This window comes from Chenopodium album, chromosome 20 (assembly GCF_948465745.1).
Source record: "Chenopodium album chromosome 20, dcCheAlbu1.1, whole genome shotgun sequence".
NCBI lineage: Eukaryota > Viridiplantae > Streptophyta > Magnoliopsida > Caryophyllales > Amaranthaceae > Chenopodium > Chenopodium album.
Genome location: NC_137853.1, coordinates 32,997,414 through 33,013,387, shown reverse-complemented (window position 1 = coordinate 33,013,387; position 15,974 = coordinate 32,997,414). Strand labels below are relative to the sequence as shown.

Below are 15,974 nucleotides of genomic sequence, written 5' to 3'. Positions count from 1 at the left end.
TACCATATGTGTTTTAAGACTTGCTCTTGAATAAGAAGTTTTGAAAGCTAGTTGAAGTCTCCTTATTCTATTTCATGTGGTTGAATCTTGGCAAATGTTTAATTATGTGGACCACTATGATTGTTTGATTTGTTTATATTACGGAGTACTTTGAACTACTTTTTGAATTTGCGTTTCCATAGTGAATCAAGCCTTGTCTTAATACAGATTCACCCAGTCATATGAATTTCAGCATCTGTTATTATCAGTGTTATTACTAGATCAATTGAGAATTGAAAATAGGGGAGTAAGTCAATGGCATAAAATTGTTATATGTCGCTTTTCGAGTTGTGCAATCGTAGCTAACTGGAAAATCTATAAGATGATGAGAAGAGAGATGGTTGAACTTCAGATGCTGCAGCCAGCAGTCATATTGTGGTGTGTTTTCTTGTTCATGACTCTGTAGGATTGAATATTTTTCGTACTGCTCACATTCTTGAATTGATTTAGAATAAGAATTAGAATTAGAGTTAGTTGAGTTTGTGCAGTAATTGATTTAAGGCATTTGAGAAACAGAGAGCAAAGGGAGTACCAAGAACGGTGCTTCTGGTTTGACATGTGCGCAGGCACAGCATGCACATGTGGAGGGGCGTTCGTCATGCACTGGCGGCACTGCACACAAGACACACCCCCCCACACCTGAACGGAGTCACAATAATTGGTACACCCTTGTGCACAAAATAAATTGCGATAGCTTGTAGAACTTTACAAAAAGAAAATTCAACAAACTGTCATTTTCTGGGTTTCATACGTTGCACATTTGCATCTTTATGTCCTGCTCAGGTTGTTCGGGCGCTGAAATCAATCAGCTTCAAGAGGAAGTCTGAGAAGTTTGGGAACTTAGAGTATAGTGAAAACTACAGTTTGTCCTGAGAGAATCTTGTTGCTATCATATGTGTATACTTTTGCGGCATATTTATAACAAAACTAGTATCTATTAATGGCAATCTTATTATATGAGATTCTGTGATCTTTCCTGGCATAGTTTTTTCCCCTCATTGTAAGAATTGGGAAATTCTGATCCTTGGACCTTTTCGAAAGACACTGCTTGTTAAGTTATTTTTTTTTCTTCGTCGTTTTATTTGAGTATCGAATTGAAAAGTTTAACATTCCTAACCTCGTATAGGGGTTACTAGTAGGGGTGCTAATCATATCCGCCGTTATTAACCATGAGTGCATGACCCTTTTCTTTAAATCCTACTCTGTATTTGTATATGTTTAGTGAGTGTCCATGAGCACTTGTTAAGCTTCAATTGACTATCATTATCCATCTTGAGCCAGCTACGGTAAAAACTAAAAATAAAAAAAAAAAAATCTGAGAATGTGTCCAAAATCTACGAGTATTTAAGAATTGATATAGAAATGGGCTTAATAGAATTCCAAACAAAAACGGTGGTTGGAAAATCTGAGACCTCAATCTTTATACTACTTATCATGAATGCAAGTGCTAACCAAACATAAATAGCCTATTGTAATGAGTAGGGGTGGTTCTGATCATGTGCAGGGTGATCGATTGCACAGAGCCGTTAAGTAAAACTACTATAAAACAGCTTCAGTTTTTGAATTTAGCAAAATATTTTTTCTCAAAAAATGATTTTAGGCCCAATTTAACAAAATTACACCGGACCACTTTCAGTGTTAACATTTATAGTTCCGCCTCTGATAATGTGTATACCAAAAGGATGATTCACATTTTGAGAACAATCGTTTCTTAATTTAAGTTTTAAGAAGTTATTGTTTTCTTACATTTCTTGCTCATCATAAAGTCTCCCAGCGTTGTGCAAATCGCAAGATGGATCAATTTTGCCGTCCTCCATAGTAGTCGATCAAGCAAGCAGTGATAGAAAAAAAAATTTCAGAGTTTAGAAATTACAGATTAAAGTAGTGATCAGTAGAGATGAGTAGAGATTAGAGAAAAAAAAATTAGGGTTTAGGGTTTAGATTGATTTTAGCTCTGATACCATGTCAATTTAGAGAGAATAGAGAGTTGTATTTCGTATTAGCGTATACACACATATATACAACCTAAGTGATTAGGGCGGAACATAACACTGGCCCATTAGCTATACATAGTATATAGACAATATAGTCCAACATATCGCCTCAATTTCTTTGATTTCTCATGGGTTATGGCTTATATATATATTGATAAATATGATAATATTAACAAATTTCACTTTCACCATTATTTATAATTTGTATGTAAGGAATATATACTTATGTTAAGTTTTCATTTTAGTTTAAAATGCATTAGTTATACACTTATACGTGGTATATGTTTGTACATGCAGTAGCGTAGTTAATGTACGTACAATGATATAAAGAAAATCAATAACTTAACGTATCATCCATGATGTTCTAACAATTTATATATATGCCATGTCTTAAATTTACAATGATATAAAGAAAATGAATAACTTGAAAGGATTTCATCTGTATAGTAAAATCGTGATGGCTAAGTAAAGACAACAGGTGCCTGAGTTTCCCTTTACACGTCCAACAATATTTCTTTTGATTAGGAAAGTGCTTAATTGTTAATTGCTAATTGCTTAGCCACTAACATGAAACATGATAAAACTACATTCGCAAGAAGAAAGTTAAAAAGTAAAAAGGTTCACTTACATAAAGGACATAACTATATTTTTAATTTGAACTAAATAACCCCAATTATCTATGACATCTTCAATCAATTAGCTCGTCAAGAACTAGTTATCACATTGTTTAGATTCCCCCATAAAATTATACTTCAAAGTGCATGCATATAATTGTAATTTCACTAAAATATTCTTTGCAGCACTCGTAAACATAGTTTTATTTTCAAGTGCAAGTTACTTCGTGTATTGAGTATTGACATGTGTGCCGAATTCAATTATGCTAGCTAATTTGGAGGGAAAGAGTAATCAGGGAGCTGAGAGTTAATCACATGGGAGGATAGATTTCCACCTCACTCAATGAAACATGGAATATTCTCTTAATTTTTTTCTTGTCTTTTCAAGTTAGAAAAACAGCTGAAATTCATGAGACTTAGCTAGCAAAAGCAAAAAGAAAAGTGGATAATAAAGATAGTTTGATACTTACTTAGATATGTAACTCCATGCATGTGGTGTTCCATTCCCATCATAAAGATAAAGTTAACAAATATATATCACTACTAATATAAAGTCTGTTTTTGCCACTTTTTATTACAATAAAATAAAATTGACCTTTAAAATTTTATGATCTAAGTTTCATATAAATAGGCAATAAAATCTCATTGAAATAATCTTATTCTTACACAAAACAAAAAAAAAAATGGCAACAACAATATCAAATTTACCTAATCAAGAACAACCCCAAATGCAAGGGGATGTGCCATATACACAAGTTGTACCGAACAACAATGTGTGGCGTAACAATAATAATAATAATAACAACAAAGGATCGATAGGTCCATTTTTTGCTGTTATGTCTGTGTTGGCTGTTCTTGCAGTAATTTCATGTCTTGTTGGTAGGTTTTGGCTAGGGAAGGAAGAGACTCCCCTAGAGAGTATCAAGTACAGGGGATCCTGTTTTGGATGGCTTAAACGACGGTGTCGTTGGCCTTTTGCTAGGGGTGCTGATGTTGGAGGTGTTAGAGGTGGGAAGGTGGCTGCTGTTGCTCCTCCACTAGCTGATGAAAATGGCAATTAGAAATATGAAGAGTCTAAGGAATGTTTGTGTTATGTATATGGATGATTCAAGGTACGATTAATTTAGTAGTAAAATAAATAAACATAGTTTTTGTTACATGTTTTGTTTCAAAAATGTATCCAATATATGTAAAAGATGCAACATGAGAATTTTTCATTGTGAATTCATTTGGAGGTTATGATGAAGGATCACAATGCAATGAAACCTTCACATGTCAACTTAATCCAGGTTAGCAGGCTAGATCCTTAGGGTATGGGGAAGATCAAGGTTTCGAACTTGTGATTTCAAGGTCACGACTCACAAGTTAGGAATCCTACTAGACCAATGCAAGCTGCCTACTGTATTGCTTGAGATCTAGCATCGTTTTTTAGAAGTAGGGTTATTAATTGCAATGATTTGATGAACATTGTCCATGTAAATTAATATAATGCTTGAAGATTATAATGGATTTGAAGATAGATGTGCTTAATTTGATTATAGATGTGTGAGTAGGATACGTATTATGTATGGTGTTGAAATCATACTTAGGTTGAGTTTATACAGAACATATTATGTGTGAATTTTTTTTGGATTAATTATTGTGCAATGCTTTGTTATGCACCGGAGATACGGTGTTCATTATACACTTGTTTTAAAATGACAGTCCTTCAACATTAGACGTGCTTGCCTATTTGATTTTCATATGTTGAAACCAATACAATTCAAATTTCTCTCCTAATTTAATCCAAATGAATTTTGGATTTGATTCGAAAATTCGACTTAAAATAACTTGTAAAAATTTTGAAGGCCCAATGGCCCATAATTTATACAAATGGTCTAATATTGGCCCAATCTCAATGCATGCCTTGAAAACATAGTATTTTTTTTTTTTTTTTGAAACAATAAAAACATAGTATTTGATAATTAATAAAGTTAGTTTAACATGGTTTTACAAAATTAAAGATAGTTTAACATCAATTACAAATAACTAGCTTACAACACATGAAAATTAATTGAGCTTCATTTATATTTGGTACAACTACTAAAACAATCCAAGAATTAGAAATACTGTAAAATGTGGATGTCTAAACCAAAAAGAATTAGAAATTTTGAATTCATCAAAACCTGTTAGGCATGTGTTATTCCAACCATTTTTTTCCCTTACCTTTTAAAAAGTTTAAGATAACTCTTACAAATTGTGTTTGGATAAATATATTATACATAACTAGCCTTCTGGCCTGTGCAATACACGGGTTGTTCATAGAAAATTGTATTGTGTGATGAGTGAGGAAATACCAATAAAAAATTATCGGTGTAATGCGTAGCTGATAATATAATTAAAGAAATAATTTTTTTTGAGACTTTAATTCATAATGAGGCTTGATAGAAAGAAGGTGGAGGGACTAAAATTCAAGAGAAAAAATTAAAAGGTTGAATTGAAGACGCTAGGGAGATGAAGATGAAGTGTTTAATGTAAGACGACATGTGACACACTGTGTTGAAAAAGAAGATAGGTAAGTTTAATAGAATGATAACATATGTCTTTTTTGGTTTGAGTTTTTACATACTAAGTATAGATATAGATATAGATATAGATATAAATATAGATATAGATGTTTATTTATTTATTTGCCCTCATTATTATTAATTGTCTCCTTTTTTGAACTCTTAAGAATAATGTGAGGACATTTATACCTTACAAAATATTTGCTTTACCTAATTTCCCTCATTTATTATACTATTAGCAACTGAAATTGTGATATTAATCCAAATCGAAAGAGCTCTACGGAAATGAATAGCTACGGCACGCAACGTGCATGTTAGCCGTCCTAGTAATAATAAGTGTTCTAGTAGCACTTTTTGCACTACCTACTTGACCTACCTTTGACTAATATTTATGATTTATATGTTAGCCGCCCTAGTAATACATTTGTATCACTTGTATGTGTATGTCCTACAATGAATATTAATAATAAGAATGTCCTTATATAGTTAAATGTATCTTTCTTACTAGTACATAACATATCGAAAAAGAAAAAAAAAAAAAAAATCCACCAAAATTATCTTGATGAAGTGGAGGGAACTAAGCCACTAGGGAAGTATCATCCCTATTTCCTAGCATGAACATCCTTCCTTTCCTCTATTATCTTAGACAAAATAAACCCAAACAAAAATGATCACTATTAGTATTTACAAATACATTTTCAAGAATATGACTTCTTTCAAGGAACTTGCCAAGTTGCTCAACTAGTGCAAAAATGATCACTATTCAACCAACTCAATACCCAAAAGTAAAAACAAATAATTATATAAATAATAATTAAATTAAATAATAAAATAAAACAACCCATAAAAATCCACCGACGCGCTTTATGTTATACTTTATCCAAACAACTATTATTACATTATTTACACTTAGTCAAAAATACACCCTATATTTATCATAACAGAATTAACCACTTCTTCCCCTTTCAAAATTTCATCCTTTATATGCTCCTCCTCCTCCCTTCTTTGGGACAACCCTTTATCTCTTCTCCTCACCACCACTACCACCACGGCACCGCCCCCGTCATTCTCGATAAACGTACGTCAACGTACGTACGAGTCTCATACTGGATTGTTGTTTGAAATACACATACATACATACATACATAACAGCTTGATCACCCACAAAAATAGAAAAAACACATCATGGTTGATCAAATTAAGCAACTAAGAGACATATTTACACGATTCGACATGGACTCAGACGGCAGCATAACAGTGCTAGAGCTAGCTGCATTGCTAAGGTCCTTAGGACTTAAGCCATCAGGTGATCAGCTAGAGATCATGCTAGCCTCAATGGACTCAAATGGCAATGGAAGCATTGAATTTGATGAGCTAGTAAGCGCAATCATGCCTGATATGAAGGAAGAAATACTAGTGAATCAAGGGCAGTTGTTGGAAGTGTTCAGAATATTCGACCGTGATGGTAATGGTGTTATCACAGCTGCAGAGCTTGCAGGAGCCATGGCTAAGATGGGTCAGCCTTTGACATACAGAGAGTTAACAGAGATGATCAATGAAGCCGACGCGAATGGTGATGGAGTTATTAGTTTTCATGAGTTTGCTTCTATTATGGCTAAATCTGCTGCTAATTTTCTTGGTCTTCCTGTATCATAATTTCCAGAAATTTATGTGAAAATTAGTTGGTTTGTTTAATTTTCTTCATCCATTTTAATTTTGGGTGTGAACTAACAGGTACTTAACTTTTCTTTTTTTTTTTTTTTAATCCTTTGCATATTACACTGCTAAAATAATAATCAAAGTACTTTATAAGCTAAAGTTCAGAAATTTTTATCTTAACATTTTCATATGTTTATGTTCATAGATTTGGGAGATCTAAAAACTTAGCAAACAGGGGAATTTTGACATTTTCTAATGTTTTTTTCTTCAGTGAAATATTTGTTTTGACTTATTCTATGTACATTTGACATTTCTACTAGTTTGTCTAGTTCTTTTACAGATCTAGTTTTCAGAATTTTCTAAAATATTTTTAATAAAAAAAGACAGGTTCAATGCACGTAATATAATGTTCATGATTGTGATTTAACCACCTAATTAAAAAGAGGGCAAGACAAGTTCATTGCACATGGTATTCAATCATTTATGTCTTTATTAAGGTATTAAGTTTGAATAGCTTACTAAGTGCTTCAAGTACACTACATGCACATCTAACCATGATACAGATAATACTTTATACGGAGTATTATAAAAAATTAAAATTTTCCGTCAATATAACCATGATTTGGTGTCTATTGTATACTCGAATGTACCATGCACACGATTCATGCACACTCATTTTCTTTCTTAGTTGAAGTTTTCCCAACTCCTAATTGAGCAGATGAACAAAATTTTAGCAATAGGTTTATGACTTTACCGTACAATCAAGGTGTATAGTGGAAACTGCACGAGTCGTGGAGTCATAGACTCATAGTACAGTCTCCAACAGCCACTTGGTCACCATATTCAGCTTGTCTGTACAAGACATTGTTTCAGAGGACTGTTGCATTTCATAACTTATTTGGAGTTGATCAATTAGCAGAAAACAAATTTTCTGTCTCTATTCTATTTCATAACTTAGGTTAATAAGAGAGGGAGATTTATTAACACGCTGAGATGACAGACATACCTGTTTGGAAAAGATTTTTTTACGCTTAAGCTTACAGCTATTGCTGCTCGGCATGTACAAGACTTTCCATGATCCCACCCTCCGTTCATGCAGGGGTTGTAGGATTTCATTGACAGCTTGTTTTTGGATATAAGGAGATCTTTGTCCCCATTTTGAAGATTCTGACTCAATTTCTCTTGTTCCAGGTTCCATATGTACATGATCATAATTTAAGTTGTCATAAAATTTAGATAAATGAATAACAATGTATCACAAAGGATATAAAGAAAGATTATTCTGATATATCTCCTGAAAAAATAGATCTTGATAGTACAAAATCAGAAATCTTAAATGTTTTTGCAATAATTGGATACTGTCAGATCAATTATGAATGTTTTGACAGTTACAAGGATGAAGACCTGGAAAAGTTTGCAGTTGAAATATTCTGCAAAGCATTTCTGATCTGAAGGCTACTATTCTCATTCTAAACAAAGTAAGAGTCAAGAAGGCCATGAAAAAGTTATACATGAATATACATATGGTGATTAACAAAAAAATGTTTTAAGGATGCCTCCTCTTAAAGGCTCCGAAATAATAAAACAATTTATTGGAGCATTCCAATCGTAACATGATGAGTTTTTTCTTCTCCTTTCTCTCCCTTTCAAATTTTCAGGAAAGGATTATCTATATATCTGAATGTCCTGATATCCAAAGCCATATACTACAGTGAACATGAACTTTGAACTTTACTCTGACCTTCAGCTCTTGACTTTTCTGAGTTCTGAGACCTTTGATGTGTTGAAACTTGAACTTCAGCCCTTATGATAATTTAATGTAATGGAATCTTGATCATCAGAAAGTAATAACCAAAGCAGCTAATTCTTGCATTGTAAGACTGAAACCTATAATTTACCTCTGGAGCCGTCTTCTCAGGAATGCTACACTTCAAATAAAATGTACTGTACAGCCTACAGCCTATTATTCTAGTGTCAATGTCTTCTACTCTTCTGTCTTACAAAGTTTAGTTACTTTGGACTCTTAGTTTAGCCATTAGCATTTGATTATAATGCGGGAAAAACTCCATACTCAGAGCAGCATATATGAAGTAAGGAAGTGATGCAAACACGGAAACAAGAAGAGTAACAACCCAAAAAGACGGAGCAGGTGCACATGCTTCAGCAAAGACTTTATAGGCAGTAGTAGATATGTAAGGATCAATGGCTCCATATGCTAAGAGAAATATGTACCAAAATAGAATGCTTCCCCAGATGACCAAGTGTTGGATGAAAGTGAAATATTTTATGGAAAGAGCCATTTGAGCATTCACTACACATAACACACAAGTGTATAGTATGGCTCCAATAACTTCAAATCCAGCTACTTCACCATCTCTACGAAAGGCCTGACTTCCCAATGTAAAAATACAAAGATAGAAAATTGCCGTTGCACTAACTATCCCATTGAGTAACCAACCGAATATTCTTTTCCAGCTAAATAGGATATTTTGTACACCTTCTTGGTGCAATTCAGGGTGCTGAAAAGCAATCATATCAGTTATGAGAGCAGCAGGAGATCAATAGCACACTGGCTAGTTGCAAGTACATGAAGTTTAGACTGATTACCTTGAGACATGACTCAGCAGGAATATCCTGGTCAAGAACTCCAAGAGCAATCACAGGAAGAGATGTAAAGATGACATTGTACAAGGTCAAAAACCAGTCGTTGTATGCAGGTTCACCAGAGAATGATGAGTATGCATCGTAATAGAAGAGCGTGAAGCCAAACAATATGTTCTTGTAGAAGAAATAACATATCTAGAAAATAGCCAATAGGATAGACTGTCAATTGAAAACAATTTCAAACTTATAAAGCATTTCAAGTGCCCAACTTTGACTAGTCATTTACTTATTATGCTCAAAGGTACAATATGTACCAGTGACAAAAGGACTTAAACGAAAGAAGGAAACAGGTGGAAAAAATACCATTGATGAGATCCTTCTGTAAAACCAATGCCCATGAACAAGCACCAAACGCTCCAAAAAACGAAACTGAGCTATTGCGATATCACTTGCCATGACCGCCTATTCTTCAAACAATCCAAATCTCAGAGGTTACAGCAAGCAAAGGAGTTGAGTTTTTATATGTCTTTGATTTATAATTATAATGTGGCATGAATGAAGGAGCTACATGTACCTGCATTCCCTCAAAGCCACTAATACCGATCCCAATATCTGCTTCTTGGAGCATGCCTACATCATTTCCACCATCACCAATCGCCAATGTTGTTCCTCTTCTAGTTTTGACAAGTTTTGTGACCTGCAGGATATTAATAAGCCTATCACTGATTAAAAGGACCTCAATTTTTATTACACATACAGTGCCTTCTATTATGCTGTCATTCTTTTTTCTGGAAGAAAGTGTATCTTTGTAACTTAGTCTGTAACCAAGTGTTGCATTAAGATACATGTTACATGGTGATAAATTGATAGCAAAAAATGATGATTACTAATTTCCATAACTTACTTGTGCTTTCTGTTTAGGTGATGAACGACAGCAGATGACCGATGCACAACCCAGAGCAAGCTCTAGAAATATGTGTTGGACATCATCCTCCAATGCATAACTGAGAGACCTTCCATCAATAATAAGAGCTAGTGCCTCTGAGCTTCCATGCGATAAACAAAGCAGTTCCTTCCCCTCTCTTATGTCTTGGACAACCATTTCTTTTAAAACCTAGATAATCTGAATATTAGAAACAGGGTTGTACAAGAAGATAATCAACACTAAAAAAGGGATCACTGTAAGTGATATCACTTAGTACAGTATCCTCAAATAGAATAAGAAAAACAAACATTCGAAGTACACGGCACAACAAATCAACAATATGACACAATACCACTTGGAACACGCCTTAACTTACTTTGTTTATGGAAGTCTTATCTGACACCTTAACAGATGCTTTTGCCCTATGTGACTCAGAGTTGATTACTATCTTTCTCATTCCTTCTCTCAACAAACTGCAAGCATAACTGTAAGTTGAACGAAAATTAGAGGCAAAGATAGGGCACAATATTTTATAGAAAGCAATACTTTCTAACAGAAGACATACCCAACATTAACGGCTGTTTCAATTTTATCCCCAGTTAATACCCATAACTTAATTCCAGCTTGTGCTAGTTTTTCAATGCATTCAGGAACCTGATTAGTGAGAAAAAATAAGAGGATGAATTGGAAAATTGTGAACCAACATCTCTTGCAGATAAATACAATGACTATGCAAAATGTTAATGAGTAAGTCCAGATATATCATTCTCAGAATACCACATACCCCTTTTTGGAGCTTATCTTCTACGGCTGTAGCTCCAAGAAGAATCAAATTTTTCTCAAAGCCTTCGGCCACTTCTTCAACAAATTTGTCTCGTTCTGCACTAATAGAGCTTTTGGCCACTGTGTATGCCTCATTGAACGTTGCATATTCATCTTCGTTGACTTCTCTGTATCCAAGTATTAGAGTTCTCAAACCAGCTTCAGCATACCCCATAACATGTTCTCTTGTCTGCCTTTCAAACTCTCTCCCGTGATATGCTAGCCTTTCAAACATTACACTGATCCAGGACAGTTTAGGAAAAGTGTATCACTAATTGCGTAATATGCTAGCCTTTTAAACACAACACTGATCCAGGACAGTTAAGACTATTAAATTCAGCTGTCAGCTGATGAGCATGGACTCAAACAATCTCTTATATCAGCAAATTGATATAGGAGAAGAAGGTGGTAGAGATTCAGCTAGAGTAAGAAGATGAGTCATAGGAAATTAAAGAGCATGATATTATTTTTCTATCAGGAAAAATTGGATTAGAGAGGGGAGAGCAGGATTATATATTGTATAAACATTTGGTGCACTATATATGCATGGAAGATGTTAAACCTTCATCTCCTTTTATTTCCGATTTTAGTTCGCTCTACTCTCCTAATTCTACACAACCTCTAATCTTATACCCAACAGGAAGCTAAAGGATCGAACCATGTATGGCAAATAAACAAGGAAAAAGAGAAGTGAGCCATGAATTAACTGCTAAAAACTGATCAAACAACATATTATGCCATGATACTAGAGCTCCAACAGTTTATCCTTACGAACCTGTCAGCACCTTTGCAAAGAAGTAGAAGTTTTCCTTCCTCGTTTTTCACAATCACAGACATTCTCTTTCTTGTGCTACTGAACTCTATTATATTCAGAAGTTCAAGTGTCCTGTAAAAAAGGCCAAGGCTAAGAAATTTCCTCATAGCACAAACAAGGTAGATAATATCTTAAGTCAAGTACCTGGGCAGGTACATCAATTTAGCAAAAAAAGGCTAGTATAAGATTAAAAGCCTGATAAGTTTCATAGGCTAACTCTTTATTAGCAAACTAAGACTTCAAACTTAGGGCCTGTTCTCATTTACGGAACTGAGCTGAGCTGAACTGAGTTGTTTATGTGAGAAGGAAATTAGGAACTGAACTGAAATTAAGCTGAAGAGAACAGGCCCTTAGTTGGACAAGATTAGCTTTTTTTATTATTTATTTTGATACATCAGCCATGATTTCAAGTCTGTTTCCATTAATTTTATCCAGCACTATCCTCTTGAAAACCAACTAAGAACTAAATGAGGAACTAAAGGAAGGAAAATCTAATTTGACTGAGCAAGAAAGTTACCTTTCAACCTTTGCACCAGACAGAGGATCCAACTCTCTCAAGGAGATGGTTGCTTGAGTCCTCTCATAAAACTCAAAACCAAGTTCTCTGGCTGAAATAACAAGTGCTGCCTCATCTGGAGATTCTGCTTCATATGATAAACTTCCTGTTTCTTCATCCATTACAGGTATAACAGTATGGCAGATAGCCATAACTCGAAAGAACTTCTGTATAACATCAGACCTTTCTTCATTTACCCAATTCCCATTTGTGATTCTATCATCCACAAAATTGTAGCCTTTAACAGTTGACTGATCTACAACATCATCATCCTCAGTATCCTCATTGTCTTTCCCTCCTCCTATCACCTTGCCAGTGAAAGGTATTCTCTTTCTCTTAGCTATAACTCGTTCCACCGTTGTGATCACCTGACCATATGCAGTTCCAGCAATAGAACACTTAACAAACTCCATCAAATTGCATGTTAAAGTTCCTGTTTTATCAGACAATATCACATCAACTTGGCCAAGTTCCTCATTCAAATTTGAGGTACGGGCTTGCGCCGGCTTGTCACCTTCCTTATAATACATGTGTATATCCTTATTAATAAATTCAGTCTGCAGAACTTTAACCAGCTCTATTGATACATACAATGAGATGGGAATGAGGTAACCATACAGCATCACAGCTCTCAAAAAATGCAGTAAAGCAGCAAGTGAAGCATTTCTTGGATCATTGTATATTGTGGTATCATCAGGCCTTAAATACCATCTTGTCATTGTGGTACCATCTTCAAGGATATCTTCATTTGTGACAATCCCTAAAACAATAGATCCGAATGTAGCGAGCAAAAATAGCAAGAAAAACAAGAAGAAAACTATTACATCTGTTCTCCTCTCAATCTTGCTTCTCTTTGAAGGGGGGTCAACTGAATTTTGGATGACTTTAGTATCATGACCAGTAAAGATTGAAACACCATAAATGTACTCAGTATTCCTCAGTTGGGATTCCCTTAGAAGCAGTTGCGGAGATGAAAGGGGGTGCTGTTGCCCTCTAAAATCAAAATTCCCAATGAAAGAATATAAGTTAGCATTTGGGTCTTCACATCTAATAATAGCTCTGAAGTTCTGAAACATCGAGTCCTCATTTAGGCCTGCAGTTACTTCCAGTGCTTGCTTTAGTTTCAAATTAGTTTCCCCATCAAGGTTAGTAGTTTCCACATAGCATATAGCCTCGTCATAACTTGAGGAAAGTAGGATAAGATCAGAAGGGAAAAATTCATCCTTTTCCACCTTCACTACATCTCCAACTCTTAAGTTCATCCATTTTGAGTCCTCAAATTTGCCATTACCACGATGAACCTTAGTCTTTCTGTTATTCACCTCAATATCCTGACATTATCATCTTTCAATATTATTTTCCATACCAATACATCCACATATCATTAAGGAGAATTCAATGTAATACAGAGAAACACTAGTTTATCAGATGAAGTGCTGTTAGAGCTACAAGCCTACAAACCATCCAACATCAAATGCAGGAATTAATTTACTCTTGTAAGTAGTGAAATAAATCTTTCAAGGATATTGATCAACATTTAACTCTTCAACAAGAAATAACTTCAAATTCTTATTTTGATCATATAATTTCAGAAGAGCAGGATTAAGACTGCATACTTAGTACAATCCCGCCCCCAAAACATCACACACATCATAGCAAGATACACATGTGCCATTCTACACACAACAATTGCAGTCAGAATAAGCATATGAACTAGAACTCAGACAAACTAGGAAAAAAAGTAACACTGCAACATATGAAATTAGAGCCATTAAATCCCTATCATTACCCCCTCCCCCTTCTTCCCGGCCTAACTATAAAAATAAGGAAAACAATAAACTTGTTCAATTGCAAATTGTTCGGGGTCAATGCTAAACTTCCATTACCTGCTTCCTGCGCTTGAAATCTTCAATTAATTCCTTGACCATTGTTACAGTCACCACTACCACAAGAGGGAGAACACTACTGACTGGTGGATTAGGAGCAATCGGAGTGAACGACAAGAATGCACACATGAGGAAATACAGATTGGCAATCCGCCTAAACTGCTCAAACAATGACTTGGGGAGAAAAGAAGCAAGAGTATACTTTGTAGTTGTAACATAATTGTCACAATACTTAAGCTGTTCAGCTTCAGGACATTCAGGATCATTGCAATAAACTACCCTCGAAAATCCAGGCTTTCCAATCACAGACCGATCACTTGGACTCTTAGACAACAATTTCTCCAATGATAAGGGAGCAATTTTACCAAAATGCTGCTGTTTTTTCTTAATTCGACCCATTTCAAACCAGCAGTAATGCTAATCCTATTCCCTGCCTTAAAGATCCTACAATATTCGATTATTCGAGGAGCCTCGGCTAAAACAGGAAAAACTGACATCAGTAACTTCACCTTCTAACATCAGTTCTCCAAATATCCTAAAATTAAGTAAAAAGTAAACATTTGATCATATCAGATTAACAAAGGTAAACTGATTTTAATATCAGACAGTATATCCAATTTATTCAACAACAAAAGAGCGCCTTTCGAAAAGTTAGCTGCATATTAGAAGATTATGAAAAGATTACATGATTTGACTAATACAATCAATGAAAAATGAAAGAACACGTATAAAATATACATGAACAAAATCTAATATACAAAAGTAAAATACAGACAACACAAATTGAATAGTTGATTACCTCTTATTTTGACTTATGTAGTTGAGAAACTGAAAGATTTGCACGAGTTTCACATGTCAACTGAAGAACAGAAACACTGATTGTTTATTTATTTTTATTTTTTTTCTTTTTTAAGAAAATGAAGTCTTGATTTTATTTTATACACCGTAACTATAGAACTCTAGATAAGGTAACTCAAGGCAAATTGCCAATTATGGGTTGCTTTCTCTCATCTTCGAAGATAAAATGATTAAACGAATCAGAATGCTATCAGGACAAGAAATGTCCCAACTAATTGGGGAGAAAGCCTGACCAGTGATATTTGGATATTACTCTATCAGTTAAATTTCTTATATCGATAATCGAGATTAAATCCCATCTAAATTATTGTCTTTATAGCAAAAAAATAATTAATTAATTAATTAATTAATAGTCGAAAATATAATGATAAAATGTGATTGAAAGAGTAAATAAATGATGAGGAGAAACTTTCCTTGCTATTGTGTCGTTGTGTGGATGAAGGCCTGCCAGATGCAAGTGATGTGATATGTCTCCAATTTTCCATAGATACGCTAAGTAATGCCATTCAACTTTAATCACATGTGAAAAGGCTAGATTGCTAGGATGTACGAGTAACTCGAAAGTACTGACGTACTGTATATCAATAACAATGGGAGCCTGGGAGCTTATGATGGTCATATGGGGAAAATATTTTATCGAGCCCGAGTTGAGTTTAG

The 15,974-nt window shown here is 34.5% G+C and overlaps 3 protein-coding genes across 3 annotated transcripts; 2 read left to right on the top strand and 1 right to left on the bottom strand.

The window, feature by feature from the left end:
• Nucleotides 1-3,330: 3,330 nt before the first annotated feature.
• Nucleotides 3,331-3,708, top strand: LOC145597053 (uncharacterized). Its single transcript, XM_081653231.1, has one exon. It carries the CDS (start codon nucleotides 3,331-3,333, stop codon nucleotides 3,706-3,708), a length of 378 nt encoding a protein of 125 aa, XP_081509357.1.
• A 2,459-nt stretch (nucleotides 3,709-6,167) lies between these two features.
• Nucleotides 6,168-6,888, top strand: LOC145598611 (putative calcium-binding protein CML16). The gene has a single exon (XM_081654987.1). It carries the CDS (start codon nucleotides 6,379-6,381, stop codon nucleotides 6,847-6,849), a length of 471 nt encoding a protein of 156 aa, XP_081511113.1. The 5' UTR covers nucleotides 6,168-6,378; the 3' UTR covers nucleotides 6,850-6,888.
• Nucleotides 6,889-8,182: 1,294 nt separating this feature from the next.
• Nucleotides 8,183-15,646, bottom strand: LOC145597697 (putative phospholipid-transporting ATPase 9). Its single transcript, XM_081653929.1, has 12 exons — nucleotides 15,259-15,646; nucleotides 14,460-14,934; nucleotides 12,535-13,904; nucleotides 11,979-12,089; nucleotides 11,166-11,442; nucleotides 10,947-11,035; nucleotides 10,758-10,866; nucleotides 10,361-10,570; nucleotides 10,031-10,153; nucleotides 9,820-9,918; nucleotides 9,460-9,651; nucleotides 8,183-9,371 (listed from the first exon to the last, which is right to left on the bottom strand). Exons 2-12 carry the CDS (start codon nucleotides 14,856-14,858, stop codon nucleotides 8,859-8,861), a joined length of 3,492 nt encoding a protein of 1,163 aa, XP_081510055.1. The 5' UTR covers nucleotides 14,859-14,934; nucleotides 15,259-15,646; the 3' UTR covers nucleotides 8,183-8,858.
• Between the last annotated feature and the right edge of the window lie 328 nt (nucleotides 15,647-15,974).